The sequence below is a fragment of the Melampsora larici-populina genome, assembly GCF_000204055.1.
Source record: "Melampsora larici-populina 98AG31 unplaced genomic scaffold MELLAscaffold_10, whole genome shotgun sequence".
Lineage (NCBI taxonomy): Eukaryota > Fungi > Basidiomycota > Pucciniomycetes > Pucciniales > Melampsoraceae > Melampsora > Melampsora laricis-populina.
Window position 1 is genome coordinate 946,631 of NW_006768774.1, and position 20,771 is coordinate 967,401.

Below are 20,771 nucleotides of genomic sequence, written 5' to 3' on the forward strand. Positions count from 1 at the left end.
TACAAATCATCAACACTATCACAGCAAAGAACACCAAAGAAGTCTTCTACACAATAATCTCAATCAGTCTACATTTGTTTGTTTAAAGAGTCAATAAAATCAACAACTTACATTAAATCAACCTATCAATGTTTATTTTCTGAAAATTCATCTTGTCAATTATGTAAATTTCTTTGGTTATCAAACTTCTTTGACAAACAGAATCTTCCTATGCGTGTACATATTTGGATTGAAGAACTTGGAATCTAATAGAAATTCTTAATCTCAACACGCGCCTAGCCCTAAACGCGCTGGCTAAAAAGGGCTTATTATAAGTTAAGCTTAAACATATCTCCATAGCTGTGAAAAGTGGTGATCATCATCAATTACAAGATCATTTATATGGTCTTGATGTGCTTGATAGTATACTTGGGAGATGTATAGAGCACATCTTTTCTAAAGTAAACTTCCATGCTATCTTTTCAAACATCATACACGAATATATGGTGAGGTGAACAATTTTTCATATGTCTTATTTGAATTATATGGCATATTTCCTAGTATTTTATTAATTAAGGAAGAACCTGAGTTGATTTTGATCTTGAAAAGTGTCCAAAAACCTGAAAGGTTTTCAACATCATACACCTTAATGTAATCAAGTAAAGAAGTAATATTTTTTAACTCTTTAAAAAAACAATCAAAACTTCACAAAATCAAACAACTTTTTTTGCATTACTTTTCACAAATTCATTTAAGCTCAAGAAAATTCATGTATCATTTAAGCTTCAGACTACAACTAGGTATATTTTCTTTTGAAGAAAAACTTGGACGTATAAAAGGAAACAAGAGAATTCATTTATAATAGAATCAAAACACACACATAGACACACGTTAACAAATTAGTAGAAGATTTCAGTTCGGAAAAGTAAGGTCATAGGTATATAAGTTCATATAAAGATTTCACTTTGATTCTATAAAACTTCAGTTTATAAGAAAAGTATAACGTATTAACAAAACAAAAACACATACATACGTCAGATATTCGTTATTTGGGATCTGGAAGTAATCGTCTTTAAATACTATCTTTAATCATAGAATCCAAAAAAAAAATCTTAAAAAGAATTTATAAAGTTCATTTTTCAAATGTATCATTAACTATTTTTTATTTAGAAAGAAAAAAAATTAAGAAGATCTTGGATTAGTATTAATGAAATTTGATTTATGAATAAGAACTTGATTCAAAAGAAAAATGGTTTATGAAAAAAAAAACTTGAATATGTAAGAAAACTTACTTGTGAAGTTTTTAGTGGATGTGGTATATCCTCTATCAAAACCTTTTTCCCATACCAAACTTCCATCTAAATCAAAAGTTAAAAAAAAGGCAAAACATTAGTTAAGGATCTACAACAAGATTGGGTTAAGAGAATTGATGAAATGATTTATGAAAAAAACTGTCATGTTTTTTTGTTTCTAATATTTGTGGGATGTGAGGGGGGTGAGTGACTTACCTTCAAGTTGTAAAACATATCTATAATCAAAAGAGATAGTAGACGGAAGCTAAAAACGAATAGTAACACAAATCAAAAACCAAAAAGTATCAAAATCCCATCCAGATTCCGTTTTTTTCTTCATAAAGTACTCTATCAAAAACTTATGATCAAAGTCTTTCACTTACTGGAATTTTAGATGTCCAAATTGATGAACCTTTAGTTTTTAATTCCATCTTAATAGCTTTTCTTGTTTCCCATTTACCTAATTCTTCTAAACTACCTAATAAGAAAGCTTGGATACTCGAAACTACCAAAATCCAATCCAAAAAAAAAACTTATCAACTTTATTGTAACCAAAACAAAATGAATTTGGGAAATAGGTGTTATAGATGACTTAACTATGTGAAGTTGAGGTGTCAAGGTTAAAATTACCAATTATCGTATCTGGAACTCCTGCCAATTTCATATCATTATCGCATTGATTTTCGTTTGCTAAAATTGATAAAGTGTTTCCCCAGTTTATCGGATTGAATTCTCTTCTTCTTAAATCGACTGTCAAACTAAAAAAAAAATCCAAAAAAAAATAATTGATAATAATCATCAGGAATCATGAGCCTTTGATCAAAGTATAAGGAGTTTTTGGTGATTCTCTCTACTTACAATGATATATCAGACCAGGTTAAGGCTCCAGCTGAAACAGACATTCCATCAATCCTACCAAAAAAAAAAGGTTTTACAAGATTTTAATAAGACTTTAGTTATTGAAGAAATAAAAAAAAGATTTCAAGCAAAAAAAAAGACTTACTTTGAAAATTGTTCATGCATAGGACCAATAGGTGGAATATAATCTCGAACCACATTCACAAATCCATCAGCATAAGATTTAACATTCAACAAGAGATTCTCACTATGTAAACCCGAACACCAAATCATCAGGATCATGATCACAAAGATGAACCAGAATGATTCGGACTGATCAATGAGACTTACAAGACCATTGAACCAGAGTTGTATGAACCAATAGAGATGTTGGGTAAAAGAGCTTGAAAGAAATTAAATGAGGTTTCGGTTACGTTGATGTGATTAACTGTTTTCCAAACATTTATAGCAGAGTACAATTGTTCTGCAGCAGCTAAAGTAGTAAGGTACCAAGGATTTCCATCATCTGTTCATGAAAGTTGATATTTTTTTTTGTATTAGTTTAAAACTCAAATTTGTTTTTTTTTGAAAACAAAAAGACACTTAACAGTATTCATCTTCAGGATATCTTCCAATAGCTATTGCAGCATTAAGAGAGAAACCCGAGTTGATATGATAAATGTTTCGAAATGAATCTACGACTGATTTATGATTGGCTAAGGCTCGACTCGAACAAGGTTGATAGGTTTCTTCATCACAACCTAGATCAGCTGAAAAGGTATGAATACTTGCTAAGATCGTACTAACATCTAAACCTGAACGTCCATTCTGTTATAGGATTCGGAAATCGATTTGTTTGAATTATGTTTTGGAAAGGATCATTGAATTTAAGATTTATCTTACGTTGACGTTCAGATTGGAGATTATGTAGTTCTTGTTCCAAAAGGACTGTAAGAAACATAAGAGCTGACCACCCAAGTTCCACGATCTAAGTTAGCAATTTCATCACTCGTACTACAAAGGTGAAGTCTGCATCAAAGTTGGACGTACCATTCCAGAGTTCTTGTAGTAGGTTGTGTTTGTCAAACCGAATAAGCTACTGAACTCGAAACCCTTTCGTAATGCCTTGTGCTGTACAGCTATAGTAAAAAAACTTGAGCCGTTGATCTATATTTGGTTTGAAATGGTAAGATTATAATTCTGGTGAATTAGTAATAGTATTGATGAGGAGAAGGAATGAATTACCTCCTCCCAAAGATCAAAACCTGTGAATAAAAGAAACCATTAGTAAATCGCAAGAAGTCACTGTATTTGAAGTTTTCAATCATCATACCAGTCATGTTCCAGTAGTTAGCCTGATCAAAATGAGTAAATTATCAAAAGACATGCAACCGATGGAAATGTGTTGCGGTTTAAGGGCTTACCACATAACTCAAGTCATTCTGGATGATTGGCCACAATACGTTGGAAACATAAGCTGGTTGAGTCGACCAGATTGAAAATCCAAAGTCTATTAATCCAGACGCGCGAAGGGCAGGTCCATCGCGTTGAGGTCTTCCCCTAGTAAACGGTAACCCAATATGCGCTTTTATAAGTAAAATGTGATTCATCTAGCACAAAAATTCAACATCTTACCAAGGCTCTAGGAATGCAGTCTGGTTAGGATGAAATTTAGGTTCCCCCAAACCTTCGGAGAGAAGAGTGCCTGACGGATTATCGACTCGTTGAATAGTCCCAACTGACACCACGTAACTTTTAATAAGAGGTTCTAACCAAGTACTTCCATGAATAAAATTTTCAATCAAAACTTGAAATGTTAAAGCTGCATCTCTAGTCCAACAAAAGAAACTGATCAAGAATTTCACCAAAAAAACATTGGTCATCAGAACTTTGAAGAGATTCATAAGCTTCTTGATTCGTTAAGCTTACTAATCCGGGCTGTCAAACAATATGAAAGAAACATCATCAGTCAACTTCAAACTTTCACTATGACTTCCACTTTATGGATCATGGAGAATTACATACTTGTACTTCGAAGGGCTCGCTATGACAACACCATCTGGGACCCCAATAGCGTTCTATTGGGTGAGAAGAGCATCCAGCCAAGCATAAGTCGTTCTTTCAACGTCCAATAAGTGCCTTGAAGTGATCTACAAGATGCTTACAGTTCCGTTGATTCCCCCAATATTAGCGAGGACTCCTTTACTAGAGACTTCAACTTGTCTAGAAAAGAACGAATCAAGAGACTGATCTAGTTGTTGAGAACTTCTAGACGTCAGAAGAAATGCTATCGAATAAAAACATAGTCTCATCGTTACGATCAAGGTTTCTGAATGACTGAGTAATGCACACTTGACGGATCGGCTCGTGAATTTTATGATAGAGAATGCTCAAGAGGATAGATGATGGCTAAAGTGAATTCAGTTTTTGATGGGGACTTTGCTATCAGTAATAGTGTGAGCAAAATGATTTCAAGATGTGAAAGCAACAAAACCAATCATTCAACTTGCTGATGAACTTTTCTCTCCGGTAAAGGAGAGATAGAATACATCCTCAAAAGGGAATATGTAAAAGTGTCAGCCTTTCTATGTTGTAGTAGGCACAAACCAAGCTGAGGATGCACCCAGCAAACTTCAATTGATTCTGACGAAAAAAACACTCCTTATCATTGGGGATCAAAGTAGATGTCTGTTTATTCTTTCCGATTCACCCACTTAAAATTCAAAAAATCAGTATACATACCGGAGCAATATAAGTGATGTGAATACATAGATTCCTGTGCTCCATGGGACTTGCTCTGTGAGCTCACTTGTGCTCCTATTCATATCAGGATATCAAAAGCTCTGGAGATGGGACGACTACGTAAGCAGCGACTGATAACCCCCAACGTGCAAAACGATGATAGAGGTGGAGTGAGTAGAATCAGTTACTTTCTTCCTTGACCAGGTATAAGGATCTCAAAGTGGTGGAAGATCTCAAATGATCATCGGACCGCAATCTATACACTCTGGATGCTGGTGCCATTGATATCACTTAAGGGGCTATGTAGAAGGGAACTTCAAGATGTAGGAATCTTTTTCGTATTCGATTTTCATCACTTTGCTATTCAACAAGATGTCTTTACCAATCAATCTCATCGGTCTGATCTGGATAGAAATCCGTTCACTTTGTTACCTTGCTTTCTGCGTCATATGCTGTGGTGGATTGTTTTATACATGTCAGCTGCGGAAGCGCGGATTTTTATCCTTCATATTTCTCGTTTGACTCCTATGTTATGAGGGCGCGGAAGCGGCCGCATGGGGCCTTCTGTTCGACAGCCAGCCATATGATGTTGTGGTAAGTTTGTTGACTTCAGCAGGTTCCGTTTGTTTTTGTAATGCCGCAGAATGAAGATGTTTTTTTCTCTTAATGCCAGGCGGGCTGGAAAATGGAAAAATGAATTCAATGGATCCAATTCTTCATTGGATTTCTTTCTGGGTTAGGACCTAGAAAACTGTTCTCTGTGATGGGTTTCTATAGACGGTCCTTCCAAATAGAAAAAGGGATACCTCTTTGACTCTGTGAATGCTGAATATCAGTAGAGCGGATTCTCTTCCACGACTTCTCTCAAGCCTCAACTGATAGGTGATAAATCAGGTGGGAAGACACTACATATATACAAGATTTTTTTTGCCAATGGCTTTTGATGGGAGGTCGAGGTTGCATAGGAGCAGCCAGTCAAGGTCATCACTCACTCAAGGTAGGTTTAAGCTTTGAGAATTTGATTGTTTTGTGGTTATGACGATCATTTGCTACTCTTGCTCTGCCGTACTTGCGATACCCCAGCTTACACAAAATACCTAATACATACACCAGTGATAAGGGTTCTCACTAAATCATCAAGAGCAAAGGCGGGTGATCTCGTTGGTGATATACATTACAATTCTCGCCTGCGTGAAACCTTATGAAGCTTTTCGATGAACTTTGAAAGAAGTTATATGCTACCAGCGCAACCGACCAAAAATATTGGCGTTTGAAAGCGCAGATTGATAATAAGTTACGATAATGCATACTCGTATTCTTCGGTATTTTGAGTGATCCATAAGATGATAGTACTATATACAGATCAAAATCCAATCAAATAAAATATCGTCAGTCTGGTCTCAAAATCGTCTTCAATCTGAAACGTACCACAACATGATCGCCAGATTTTGCAGCACGTTGGCCACCCCCCAGTACGTGAAATTCTCAGGGCCCCAATCGGGTATCACATATTTCAAAACAAGCACTGACTAAGATCGGACAATGAGTGCGGTCGCAGGCACATCAAAGATCAGCTCATTAACGGCAAACTGGATGAGGTGATGCTCACGATACTTCCGGCCAAACCACCAGCCAACAGTGCAAATCCAACAAACAACAGTAGTCTACCCTTCCAAACAACACTATCTTCTCCGGAAAAGGAGAACCCCTCTGAAGCTTCTGATAGTAGACGCTTCTTATCTATCAGATTCACAATCGCCATGCCCAAGGAGGAGCATAGCCCTGGAATCCTAGAAATCATGGATTATCTCGTCAAGTCAGTCAACCCCATGATAAATACGGAATGATCTTTAGGCTATGGATAAATTAGCGTACCAATCAGAGAATCGCACATGAACAGGGACAGGATCGAAGGGCGCGGCTGGAGACGGCTTCATCGTTGCGGATAACATACAGGCATCGATAAAAATCCACCCTATGACACGCGTAAGAAGCCGGTTTTAGTTTCTTCGTAATGAAAAAGCAAATGTCCTAGTCGATGAGCAGACAATAGCCAGCTTTTGTGCACCGTCAAGGGTTTTGAAGTCGTGTGTAGATTGTTGACATCTTTGGATCAACAAGAGCGTCACACTTACAGCCAGCTGCAAACAATGCGCCACTAACGTGAACGCCAGTCTTCCTTCCCGTAGATCCCAGGTCGATCTTGGGCAGACTGATTAAACAAAGCCTTGAGGGGTCATACGCCCGACGTGGTAGACTTATAGGTCCATTCGGCATCGCTCGAAGGTGGGAAAGTACCGCTCGTTTTAAGCTTTGATGAAAGTTCAATTGAAATGGTGGTGACTGAAACCTTCAAGTTTGTGTTGTAAAATGAGAATTGAGGATGACGATGAGTGAGTCCAAGTTGCGTTGTAGCTGTGAGCCTGTGTCGAACGGTAGCAGCCTGGCAGGGCTATGTACTTAGCTAGCCTGTATACCACTGATGATACATGTTTTATCCTTTTATCCACTTTGACATCCAGATATGTATGTACATACATAGACACATACCAACTATGTAATACATACTAGGGCTGCAACCCGGACCCGGCCCCGCACGGCCGACTCTGCCCGAGCAATCTCAGAGCGCTCACAGTACGCGCCCCGGGGCCGCCAAGCCTAGCGTGCTGATGATCACAAGCGCGCCCTGAGGGTGCTTCGGGCGGGTCGGGCGGGTCGGGCACCGGGGCTGCTGGTCATTTTCCTTCAAAAAATCCCATGGTAAGTCACTCTTACAGTTTTGTCAAATGAAATAATGACTCTCTGAGTGGTTTTTGTGGCTAAAAACAGCCCCTGGCCCTGCCTGGCCCCGAGGCGTCAGACTCAGGGCGTGCCCTGCCTGGCCCTGATCCATTTTGGAAGGCCTTCGGGCTTCTCTGAGGCCGGGCGGCGCTCCGGGGCCGGCCCTGAACTTTCAGGGCCGGGTTGCAGCCCTAATACATACCAAGAGTCAAGACAGACCAAGCCTCGTAGAATGGCGCACCAGGGCGCACCACATTGAATAATCAGGGATGCAGGTGTGACTCAAACCACTTTACTTCAGAACCAATGAAGTCATTGGAATACTACAAGTGCTAGGTTCTAGAAAAAAGTAAGGCACACAACTTTCATTTTTGGGCAAGGGCAAGTTGAAAATGTAAAAAAAAGTTTTGTAAGGCAGCTGCCGCATGGTAACCCGATGACACCCACCAATCCTCCTGTACTCGATAAGGATCTCATCAATTCTTTTAAAATTTTCAGTGTTGTCGTTGATCACATTGATCATATTTAAAAAAGAGATAAATTTTGATTTAGTAGATTAAAACAAAAATTTGTGATCACAAACAGAGAACGCCAAGAGAATCAGCATTTTGGATGTTTCTCTTTTCGAAGTTCTGGCATTGATTTATGATGATGAATGAACAACAATCAGATTGAAGCTACAAGTCTTTGAAATCGATAGATGTAATTGTCTATTTTTATTTCATGATACCACTCACATTATGATGTTCCTTTCTTTTGATTCTTTGCTGAATTTACAAAGAAATAACAGTAAAGACGAGCCAGAGAGAAAAATCAACACAAGAAAATCATAAAATTCACTACATTTGAATAAAAATCAATATGTTCCAAGTTACCTTAAGATTTATCATTTTATCGTCCTAATGCCATTAAAGCCGCAATGAATCTCAGACTTGTTTCTTCTTTGAAAATTTTAAAAGATCAAGATAGACAAAGGAACTTGGATCAAAGGGGATTGAGGAATTGGCAAACGTTTGATATGGTGGGCTTTATTGTGGCGCCACGGTAAGGCCCTGGCTAGAAAGGGCCTTACCGTGGCAGGCCACGCCGGGTGTAGGCCATGGCCCTGGCCATGCCCTAGGCCACGAAAAAGACTCCGGGTGTGAGCGTGACTCAAACCTGACCCGGTTTCAAAAGCCCTGTTGACCCAGTTGAATTTGTGGCTGGGAGCTGTCAACAAATGTCAACTTGATACACAAATCTACAGCAAAAAGGTTAACTGGGTGAACTGGTTTTTTCTACTGGGTCAGTTTTGAGAGGCTATTGACTTGACAATGGCAAAAAAGAAAATATCCAAACTAAACTGTCAAGATTTTGAATGTAAAGATATCTAAAAGTTCATAGTTGGTTGATTTGGCTCATCAGATCTATAGAGCAAAGATTCTCATCAATCAAGTCAGGTGGTAATATGAACCTTAAAAAAGATTTACTTCTCATAGAAGGTGAAGTGAGTATTGAGCCGAGTATATGAACTGGAGCCAGGGATATCTTAAGCTGTGAAAAGCAAAACTCCTCTATAAATCCAATGACATTGGATTTCTCTTGTGTGGCACATCAGATTCATGAGTCATCTCTGGTTCTTTTGATCCCATTCCAGCTTTTCAAGTGAGTGATTGGGGTGACTTTGGTATAATACAGGATAAGGTAATATAGAAGCAGCAGTAGTTCTACTAAGAAATTCTTTTTTATTGCATGTGTGCTTGAAGACTCTTGTTCTGGAAATTAAATCCCAGTTTCCAAATAGGATTGAAGAAGTTTTGTTCAATGTAGATTGAGTTAAAACAGAACAGTGATCATAGAGTTTGACAAATGAATTGTACTGAGATTGAATTGTTATTTTAAGAATCTAAAGCACATGGTAATCTGGAGATAGATGAAGTCAAATAAATAGATGGAGTGAAATATGTAGATTGAGTAAAAAATTGATGTGAAGCTTATTTGCGTAGAAACAGATGATTTAGATGACCAAGTTGTTGTTGATGGAGTATAGGCTCAGTTTCTCAAAGTTGATGAGCTCACCAAGCTTGTGCATTTTAGTGTTGAGTGATTTGTTGAAATGCAAAGTTTCTAGATTTCATTCTGTTCAATTTCTTTATTGGCTGCTTTGAGATTGAAGTCAAGAAAGTTCAAATGAGCAATTGGTGCAAACTCAGTTGAGAAAGAAGCAAAAGTTGCTTCATGAATAGCTCAAGAACTACAATTAAGACTCATTTCAAAGTCAATCACAACATACAGTAACTAAAACAGATATTTTGATAAGCGGGCACAAAAAGGAAATCATATTAGTAAAGATGAATGATGTTAAGGAGCACAGGAGGTAATTTAGATTAAGTCGGAAATCCTTACAAACAGAGAGGTAACTAAGCTAGTATTGATAAGTGCATGGAAAAAGCTGTCCAACATCAAAATCAAAAGCTTGATGATGATGATGACTCTAGCCTGCTAAGTGAAATAAAAGCAAATAAGATGAGGATCAATTGGTTGAGATGACTCGAGCTTTTAGGAGGCTGAGATCGATTTGAATACAATCGGAATTGGACCAAGATCAAAACAACACTCACCTAAATGACACAGGAGCAGTCAGTTTAAAGATAACTTGGAAGGTGAATGTCCACATGCAGTTATACCTCAAGGTGTGATTATTGATTCTGAACAGTTTGACTCGAACTTTTGATAGTGATAGCCAAATTAGTCGACTGTTGTATTCTCTTGATAAGTGACCAAAGACAATGTAATCAACCGCGTTTGCTCCTGCCAAAAGATACAATTCCTGAGATTGAAATCGTGATGATCGAGGTCAAGATGAAGCTGTGTCATTGATGGGAGCAGGGATAAAAAAATACTTTCTTACTATCCTCAACAGTGTCTTTGAAGCGATCCAAATTGAGATTGGTAATCTCAGCGCGTCTCTTCTTTCATGCGCTTATGACTTTCTTTGATTACTTCATCTTGTGGTTATGTAAGATTGTAATGATGTCATCGTATTAGAGTTCTATAAGAGTAAATCGTTGTTCTTTGTGTTAACTCTTTTTCTCTTATCGAACTTACTAGGCAATTGGCGCCCAGCCGCCACACAGGCATGGGCACGTTTCGAATCATGAAACAGAGTAATGCACGTCCTTAATTGTGTGAGCATGCCCCGAATCATTTTTGGGCATGAAGTGTTAGCAACCGAGGCGTTGGCCGGGTGTCGGCAAGGGACCTTGCTCATCATCGTCGTGAAGGGTTCATTACGTAGGCTACTTAGGCAATGAACATGTAGATGAACCACAATTGCTCAACAGAGTTATTGAACCCCTCTGCTACTCCTCGCCCCGTGCCACCGACCATCGTCGCAAAGGGTGCCAAGTCAATGCTTCTACGTCTACAGTTCAGGCAATGATGGCTGCCGCAATGCCATGAGGACCCTTCACTTGATGTTTCAAGCTTCGTGCCACTGTCCTAGCATGACCGTGCATGTTATTATGAGCATATCCTATATATACGGGCAATGAACCAACACGGAATGTATACCCATCGCTTCTCATTATCAGATATATCCTCTTGATCATCAATCAGTGTCACCGTGGCCCAATCCCTTTATTACTATAGCCAGTACATCGGAACACAACAACACTTCAATCATAGACACTATAACGATGCCTAAAATTAACAATAACACTCCTCTCCCCTCCATTTTCAATGACTTACGATTTTTAGAGGTTTTGCATCGTCACTTTCTACATTGTCAGTGGCTTTATTTCCAAACTCTACCATCCAAAACGTTGCATTGACAAAGATTTTGTAGACACCGAACCCAGCAAATTGTTCATATTTGAAACAGGTGTGACGACAAAGATGCACTTGTGGCAAAATTATGGCTTCCATATTCGAGAGTATGGTACTCCCCGGGCTTCATGTTTAGCGTTTGGATTGCAGCCGGCTCCCAAAGTGCGTGACCCCGACAGTAAGCTCCATCAACCTTTGCCTAATTTTTGCATAGATTCCGAACTGATTTTATTCTCCAGGATACATTGTAGCCGTTCTTAACCTAGACCCGCGGGAGCCACTACATGAATCAGTCTTTCAAGTTATGACTCATGTCGAAATTACGAAAGCTAGTGTCGATCGACATTATGATCCCCATGTGGAATAATCGTCCAGTATCGCCACGCTCTTCAACGGCACAACTTGCATTAACTCAGGCCATAACTTCGCTGATTTCACCAAAGCTTTGTAGAGGCCGAGTGTCCCATTTCCTTCATGCATGTAGGAATATAGGAGAGAAACGGTGTTCTGCCATACAAATGTTACTAAAAATGTTACTAAGCAGAGATAGCCGTATTGCAGTCTTTTGAACACTCCATTCGCAATGGAGATAACATGTTCTGGTGCACAGGAAGAGAATAAGAGACCCAAAGCTACTGTATCCTCACTCACCGGATGGCAGCCTCTCGATGCCAAACAGGAGAACAAGAACTGTACCTTGACACATTCTTTCACGTGTTTAGCCTCACCTTTTACCAAAGCATGCAATATTTCCACTGCTGAAAGTTACTTTCAGTTGCATTGCACATACCGTCAACTGTGAGAATGCCCAAACATGACCCACAGTTCCGCATTCGATACATTCTTTGACCTATCCACCTTCACGCTGCACATACATTACTCACATCGGTACTGGCACCGACGCAACATTTCCAACAAATCAATCGGAACAACATTCCAACTGATACTTGTTATGCAACCCGGATTCGCAGTGATCAGCATGACATGCTGAACAATTTTTTGCTTGCCACCCCCTCCACAACGATCATGACAGCCACGGCCGCGTAGTATTGGGTATTGTAAGACATTCCCCATCCCATGCCGCTAGCATCGTAAATACCAACGATACGCTGACTCAAATAGCCTCAATGCATATATGCGTCTTTGGCAATCATGAGCCCATGAAGACATCACACAAATTTCGAGAATCCCTAGATGCACTGTTCTTTTGCGGCATGTCTCAAAGCAACTACGTGTCATTACCGTTCTTGATTTGGCGATGATATTAGTAGTCACTCCAATGGCAATAAACATGCATTCCGTACGTATTCATGGGGCCTATATAAGTGACCTGAATCCACCCGCAATATTCCACTACATTGTCCCCAAAGTTATACAAAGCAACATGACATATCCTCTAATCATCACCGCTACCTAATTACCTGTCATCAGCTCGGTTCGTGATTTGCACTCTCCAGGCCGATACTATTGCGCTTACTTTAATTCTCTTTCAGCCCGTTCCTAGCAGTGACAAAGTCCTTGCATATCACACGTGCAAAACTCAGCTCGTCCTCGGCCATCGACACGGACGTCTCATCACAGAAGTAGCTTTCACGAAGGCTCTCTGTACTTCGTGGAACAAACTCTGCTGCGGCAGGGCTTACACGATATCTGGACCCTTTGGCCAAGACCCTGTTACTAAACAAGCCTCCATCAAGCATACGCCAATGAGCCAAGTTGACATTGGCCCTTGGGTATACCCACACAGCCACCTCGCTGGCAAAGCTCGCCTCAGCGGGATCGGCAAGATCAAGTCCGTAATCTTCGAAGAGGGGTCACGCCCTGGTATGCCTTGGAATGCAGTAATCGTCGTAACCCACGACTTCTCTGATCCTTTGGTCAGTGGTTCTCTCTTTATTGGCCACCGGTTTGATTCTAAACCTTCGTCCGAGGCCTGCAGACACCCCAGCATCCCCCCATTCCATTCGACATGATATACCACTTTGGTCATTACACGCCACTCCCCTATTATTGGTCAGACTTGGCGCCTGGAGCTACTATCTGGATTGACGCCAGTCTCTTCGCCAAAGACGCGAAAACTTCATCATTCATTGCCCAGGTATGTAATTACCCCGTTTTCAATGAAGTCAGTCAAATAGGAAACCCACCTTGTGAATGATATTTTAGATCGAGAATTACCAGTACCTGTCCACATCGAATACGCCAGCCTGAACCAGTAGTCAAACACTTCGATAGAAAGAATTCACGCTTTTCATATGTCAAATTCGCAGACGGTTTGATTCCTCATCTTACTCACATCGTCCTGATGCTTCCCGTCACAAGTAAACTAAAATTAATTATCGAAACCCTCAGACTCTTCATCTCAGATTATTTACTCTTATTTTGTCAGACCCTAACAAACATAAGATTTCGTAACTGTTTCATACATCCATTACTTGCAATTATAATACATGCACTTTAACCCCGTGACTCAACCAATGAATGCATCATAGCATCATTATGGTCATACTTTATCCTTGCACTGCGCGTCTTAATGACCACGCCCAGAATCACGCCCCTCATAGTTCTTCAATCCTTAGTGACATTCCAAACCAAGACTTCGCATTCGTTTTTTTTGGCCCAGACCCAATATTTCCTGGTCAATCCAAACCAATCCCCCTCGGCATCATCATCTCGCTTTCTTTCGAATATTGTTACGTATATTCAATTCATGGCTTAAATATAGAGCCGAGGTTTACTGACCGTTTTCTCAGAGAAACAGTCAGTAGACATTCCTGATAATGTAACACTTTGGATCTACTGCAGTCCCATCCTGGGAATGGAGGCACTTTTGATACGCGCGACGCTTTGACTCAACGGCGTCATCATGTATAAAGATGTCGTCACACAAAGTTGCGTTGCCCGGTGAGGTCCTGGGATGACTATAATTCACTTCGTAATTGAACTCAACTTACTAACTACAATAGTACATTTATTTACAATCAGCTCATAAATTGTCCCTTTTCCGCATACAGTAGAAAGTTATACCAATACAAGAGAAAATTACTTTGTTGATTCATATAAAGTATCACATGCATCTGTTATTAACACGCATCACGTCAAGACAATACACGTCTTGCAACAATCGAAAAAAGACTTTATCATCAATCAAAATCCTTATGCTTTGGGAACCACATCGATGTCAGTTCATATTCAGCACGCAGTGGGATGACATTACGTAGAGCGAAATCCTCAGTCATTCAGAAGGATTAATGCCACGCAAAAAAATCTTGTTTACAATGTTCAATGTTTCGGAATCCCTGCCTGGTTGCAATGTCACTCTAACGCGAGCTGCGCTGGTACACCTCGAAAGTGCCACATACAGTTGTCCATGCGAGAAAACATTGTTTGGCAGAGCAACCAACACATTCTCTAGACTTTGGCCCTGAGCTTTGTTAATGGTGATCGCAAAAGCCAGAGAAATCGGGAATTGGTACCGGTAGAACGGAATGGCAAAATCCGAGTCCCCGGAGTGTAATGATTTGATTTTTGGCAGCATGAGCATCTTGCCCCTCTGTTCGCCGGAGACAATTCTGCATCGAAGCGAATTTTTGCCACATTGGGTCACAACCAGGCGGGTTCCATTGCAAAGGCCTTGAACCAAGTTGAGATTACGCATTAAAATCACAACCGAGCCAGGTTTAAGTGCGATTCTGTGTCGGGGGAATGATGCCAGCTCGTAAGAATTCAATATCTCCGGTGCCACTTCTTCCACATAATCTTCATCCATCATGTCAATTGAGACGTATTCCGACTCCGCGCCCTCGATAGTGTTAAGTATATCGTCGTTGATTGCTTTGACATCTGCATTCAAAGGCGTCAGGATGCATCTCTTAGAGTAATAGTCGCTTAAATGTTGCCAATTCTTCGTCTTGATCAAGTCTCTCAACTCATTGTAATGGAAGGCGTTGGCATCTCTATCAAAAGCTTGATCTGGATTAGTGAGGCTGACATTGCATCTGGATATTTCGATAAATTCATGATCCTTTTCTTGCAGAATCCCGCTTCCAAGGTCTAAAAGCCACTTACCAAACTCAATGTTGGAATGAACTTCTTCATCGGATTGTTCTTCTGTTCGGCGTAATCTTACGTTGACCCGCAGGGCGTACTTCCCAATCTTTGGCCATAAACGCGAATTCCTGAGTGACGCCCGAGCTTGTTTTTCCATGGTTGCGCGTGGAATAACAGGTAAGGTCTGGCGAAAGTCGCCTGAAAAAAGTATACACATTCCTCCAAATGGTTCGCTGCATCCCCTCAGATCACGTAAAGACCTGTCCACACAGTCAATGACATTGGTATTTTGCATAGCAATCTCATCCCATACCAAGAACCTAGCCGCCTTTAACCTTTGTCCTGTCTTATCTCCAATTCCAAAATTACACATTGTGATATCGTGAATGTCGAGAGGCACCTTCAAAGCAGAATGTGCCGTTTGTCCTCTCAATAACAAAAGCGCAGCAACACCTGATGAAGCTACTGCTACACTATCAACATCGTTTAGTACCGCGTAATGCAATAGGGCGTTCAATACGAAAGTCTTCCCCGTGCCACCTGGGCCGTCCAGGTAAAAAAGCCCCGAATCCCTCTGCAGGCAATCTGTTACTGCGTGGTAGATATTCATTTGCTCAGTATTCATGACTGAAAGGGCATTTTGTACGTGTGCCGTACTCTCTTCAATACCGTGCTCTACGCCTGATACGCGCCGGTACAGTGGTCCCAAGCCACGTAAAAGTTCTACGTCTTCCTCAGGTAGGCCGGCTTCTTCAAAAGTCATGTCCATTTCCTGAAGACAATGTCTCATGCGGTGCAGTCCAAGCGCCTCATTCGTAGCTGTGTCGTATTGAAGATCGGGGTGAAGACGTGCGATGTCTCTTCCGCAATCGTCACTCAAGTGATGTTTATGTGTCATCCACAACGCACGCGGATCCGCTGGTGGTGAGTGCTTGAGCAAAATTGCAAAATAATTCCTAAGTTGTGAGCCAGTTTGCCACGACGATGCCTCAAGCATTGATGCAACGTAGTGCTCGTCGCTCAAAAGTAATCCCAGAGCATTCGCCGCCTCGCGGAACGTATCAAATACTACGCCATTCACCGTTCTAATGTCGCGAAAACTCTTTGGGCCTCGGACATGACCTAACAATAAGCGCAAATAGTAACGCTCTCCAGAGTGGATCGAGGCAAAGTAGGTTCGTGAAATGGTCTCAGATCTATTGACCCAATCTTGCCATTGATTCTTAGTATCATCCCAAGAAAAGTGCTTTGGAAATTCACTATATAATAATGATTGTGCTCGAGTTTGTGACTTTGTAATGAGATGATCTTCGCGATTGAGCCGGAAGAAATCAGTTAGGGTGGTTCGCGCTGCCTTTCCGCTTTGAATATTTGCCTCGAGTTGGTCTTCGTCCCGCCAAGCTACGGTTTGCGCATCTTCCAAATGAAGGGCCAAACGCTGCACAGCCGGATATCGGCCTGCTATTGCGAACGCATACAGTCGCCACGCCGCTGAAAGAAAACAATGAGATTGGAACCTTTACACGATACGGGCCCATTCGAATGATTGCATACCTTCAGCAGCACTGACATATCGGCCATCTATGTGTCGAAGCGTCTCATCCCCCTGTACAAAGCTCATGGATGATCGGTCATGACCTTTTGATATGTATTTGTACAAGTACTTAACGGCTTTGATGCCCACTGGAATCTCTACGTTAATGTGACACTCGTATCTCAAAAGGAGATAGGCATTGTAGGGCACAACATCCGCACTCGAGCATATCCGTCCATTCTTCTCGATTGTTCTTCCAGTAGGCGGACGTTTGTAATAAGGATATGAGCTTTCCGACATCGTAGTAACTTCATTTTGGTCTTTTGGATACCCATACTTGCATAGACCATTGCGCCAACATGCTCTCTTCTCGCAAGGCCCGTGAATCATGTGATGTGAAACCAAAGCATGTAATCTGGGATTCTTGGCGGGATCGGGAATTTCAGCGGACACCTGCAAATCCACAGCCTGCGCTGTTCGCGGGGTAGAGGTCTTATCCATTATTAAGACTAAGTGAGCATGGGGTAATGCTCGCTTTTGGAATTCTATGGTATAGACGTAAGATAAGCATTTGCCCAATCGGCGCCGCTTCGTGACATCGTCGAGTAGCGACTGGAATTTTAAGTTGAATGCCCTAGCTATCAAATCGGGCCGATCTTGAGGTGTCTGACCTGGACCTAGTTCGGCGACAATCTCGGGCCACTCCGGATTGGTCGTCATTGTTATAAAGAAGGACGGTTCCCCGTGTTCCTTTACCAATGACATTGCATCATGATAAAGCTCTGACATATACCGCGCTCCGCCGGTGAATGAAGATGGTAGAATGACTTTCTTCGAAGGTAACAGATCGTGTCGTCCCATGGCTTCGATAACTCCATTATACAATGCAGAACGTAAAGTTACCTGATTGTTGCGCAAATATTCGAGTCGCCAATGCTCAACACAGACGAACATGTCCACAAGGATTTCTTGAAAGAGACGTCCAGCAGCCAAGATTGCAGAGAAAACATCAGGCCTCGAAAACAAAATGTGGGCAAACCACTCTAAATTGGTGATTTTACCACCGCGCCCTATGAGAATGATCGGTCAGTTTATACGTGCCTGACCACGCTGTTAAGAAGAACTCTTTCTCACTCAATACACCCGGTTGTCGATAATGTTCATCATAGCCCTGGGTACCATAGGGCAACAAGATAGGATAGCGCAATGCAAGATACGACGTGTGAAGGTCCGAAACGCTTTCCATAGTACCCTGGTGCCGGTAAAGAATGATATCTCGACTGCCTTCACCCACGAGACCATCACCCTTGACAATTACCGCCACTTCGTCCGCAGTCGGAAAGTTATACCTCCTCGCATCTCTTCCAAGTAGGGGCATCGTCGTGAGCTTTACGCCAATATCAGGCTCGGTAGTGATGATACTCCCAGCATATTTGAACATCTTGGCGAAAGGATTCCATTCATAAAAGAATTTCATAAATCTTTCTATGATACTTCGATTCAATGGATTGACTGGCCTAACTACACGGGGAGCACCCTCTTCGCCTGACACTGGCTCAAAGCGCCGTGTGGCGCGCTCAGTAATCTCGCCAGTTGCCCCATCACCAGTTACGTACACTTGAGAGTACGCCGCGCGTTGTCCATCTTCAGGCAATAGGCCTGATATGTTATGGTGAAGTGCTCCCGAGATCCTAAACGTGTTCACGCCAAAAGGACCGTTAACGGTATGGTCGACCTCGGCCCCAAGCGAAGTGAATGAAAAAGCATTGTTGTATCTTCTAATATCCCGTCTGAACTCCTTGTCCTCTAGAACAGATTCACATTAGTCTATGTCCAAGACACGATGGGAGACCCATATCTACTCACCACGTGTATCGCCTGTGAGTAAAGCCTCAAGGAACAGAGGAGTTACTTCTCTCCCAGCGTAATCGGCAGGCAGAGTGACTTGACCCTTTTGGCAGCATTCTTTGTAAGCGTAGGGTTGTGATTTAACAGCACTTTCGGGTCTCTCTTCCTTCCAGTGGAGTGCACCGCACCCAGTACAGACATCGTTACACGGACCCAATCGGTGCGGTATTTCGATACCAAGTCTTCTTTTCAACGATAGCTTGGTTGCCTGTCCTTCCTTCGAGATAGCTAGACCAGAGTTTGGTCTGCGCGGCGCGACATGCTGGCCGGCAGGCCTTCCTCCAGCAGTCGCGGTATCCCCTGGAGTGGCACCACGAGTTGCTCCACGACCACGACCACGGGATACTTGTTCACCACCGCGAGGAACAGTCCCTCTAGATCCTGTGGCTCGACCACCCCCGCGTGCAGGCATGGATATGTATCTTATTAATATAGAGCCTCCGTCAAGGTATCTGGTGATTATACACGCAGGCAGATTGCTGCTATCGCTAAGAGTATAACACCGCGTCGAGGCAAAGGTTTTGCCAGTGCTTGGAATTGGTGGGATTGGTAAGTGCTTGTCGCCTTGTATTTGATCGCGACTGACAAATTGATTGTTTTTCACTTGTCTTCGTCGTTCGCAGTAAACAGGCTGATGTCCGTAGATAGGGAAAGATCGGAATTGATGCCTAGTGAGCCGAGTTGAAGGTTCCAGCGAAGCCCCACAAAGTAAATAATTTGCTAATAATATCGGCAGTTGAAGCAGAAGCATATCCTCTTCTTCTGCAGAGAGATATCGATTGACTGTAGATGGAAAGAGAGAATACGCGATCAGGCACAATCTTAAAAGCTCCATGCACCAAGACGGAGTGCAAACGCGTGTTCGGTCCCAATAATAACCACTCGTTAGGGAAACTACCCCGTAACTTCAGGCCGATAGATGTTGACACCACTTTGATCGACCATGGTGCGGCAGGTCACATGTAGCATTCACTACGTGACACCGAAGTTTGCTTTGCATTGTCACCAAGAGCAATACATTGATCAAGAAGTGAACAAACATCATATGTATCGCAGCCATAGCGGTTTGACGAAGGTAAGCAGCATGCAATAAAATCCTTGTTTGTAGTGGGCCAAAATGATTAGGTCTGGACATCTATTTTGCAAAGCACTGTCAGCGCAACCACAAAACGATCGATGAAAGACCAACGTTTATTAATGCATAAATATTGTCATACCCCAAGTTTGACTGAAGCGCGCCGCGGCTGGGACGCACATCATCCTCGAAAACTATGCTGATGAGCCTGAGGCGAAGTCAGCGTTAGTTGGGACGAAAAAGACATAGAATCCCGAGAACGCCTCACGTCCCTCGCAAAAGAAAGTCTGCGTCACCTTACCAGTGACTCGAGGACTCTGCTAACTTGTAATGAACCTGACCAAGGGTTAACAAAGTGTCACTGGCTACTGCACATCATATTCCAAAGCTTAGCTACACAGACAATTCAACAGAGGCGTGTGTCATTTTGATACAGCAAGATTTCACACGCACTGGTTCGCTCGTTTTACACTTTTTCGGCGCTCTGGACCGTGCACAGGGGTGTCTCCTATGTACCCTCCATTGCAACGGCAGGGTACAAAGGGCATGACAATGTATTGTACCTAAGCATACTACCTATCGGTTGTCTTTATAAATGAATGTACTATGAATTATTGCTTGTAAAGACAGTAGACAGAGTCGAGTGACAATGAGTTAGAATAATTAGCGGAGACAGTCGTTCCAGAGAGAATCATTTAGTGTAGTATGCTATCTTACTCGTAAGGGCAGTCATCAGAGTCTGGTGACAATCAACAGGAATAATGGG

General features: G+C 41.8%; 4 protein-coding genes across 4 annotated transcripts; 1 reads left to right on the plus strand and 3 right to left on the minus strand.

Moving 5' to 3' along the window:
- Positions 1-2,125: 2,125 nt before the first annotated feature.
- Positions 2,126-3,991, minus strand: MELLADRAFT_34756 (family 15 glycoside hydrolase; the record flags this gene model as incomplete). Its single annotated transcript, XM_007407857.1, has 10 exons — positions 2,126-2,183; positions 2,275-2,376; positions 2,460-2,634; positions 2,717-2,936; positions 3,018-3,074; positions 3,159-3,275; positions 3,354-3,373; positions 3,442-3,463; positions 3,533-3,668; positions 3,744-3,991. 10 exons carry the CDS (start codon positions 3,989-3,991, stop codon positions 2,126-2,128), a joined length of 1,155 nt encoding a protein of 384 aa, XP_007407919.1.
- Positions 3,992-6,144: 2,153 nt separating this feature from the next.
- Positions 6,145-7,127, minus strand: MELLADRAFT_84344 (uncharacterized protein; the record flags this gene model as incomplete). Its single annotated transcript, XM_007407856.1, has 5 exons — positions 6,145-6,202; positions 6,279-6,379; positions 6,460-6,640; positions 6,726-6,825; positions 6,986-7,127. The coding sequence occupies 5 exons, from the start codon at positions 7,125-7,127 to the stop codon at positions 6,145-6,147; spliced, it is 582 nt and encodes a 193-aa protein (XP_007407918.1).
- Positions 7,128-12,729: 5,602 nt separating this feature from the next.
- On the plus strand, positions 12,730-13,649 carry MELLADRAFT_61561 (uncharacterized protein; the record flags this gene model as incomplete). The annotated part of the gene is made up of 4 exons (XM_007407709.1): positions 12,730-12,738; positions 12,932-13,315; positions 13,378-13,536; positions 13,605-13,649. 4 exons carry the CDS (start codon positions 12,730-12,732, stop codon positions 13,647-13,649), a joined length of 597 nt encoding a protein of 198 aa, XP_007407771.1.
- Positions 13,650-18,155: 4,506 nt separating this feature from the next.
- Positions 18,156-19,342, minus strand: MELLADRAFT_77257 (uncharacterized protein; the record flags this gene model as incomplete). Its single annotated transcript, XM_007407855.1, has 3 exons — positions 18,156-18,463; positions 18,517-18,828; positions 18,889-19,342. 3 exons carry the CDS (start codon positions 19,340-19,342, stop codon positions 18,423-18,425), a joined length of 807 nt encoding a protein of 268 aa, XP_007407917.1.
- Between the last annotated feature and the right edge of the window lie 1,429 nt (positions 19,343-20,771).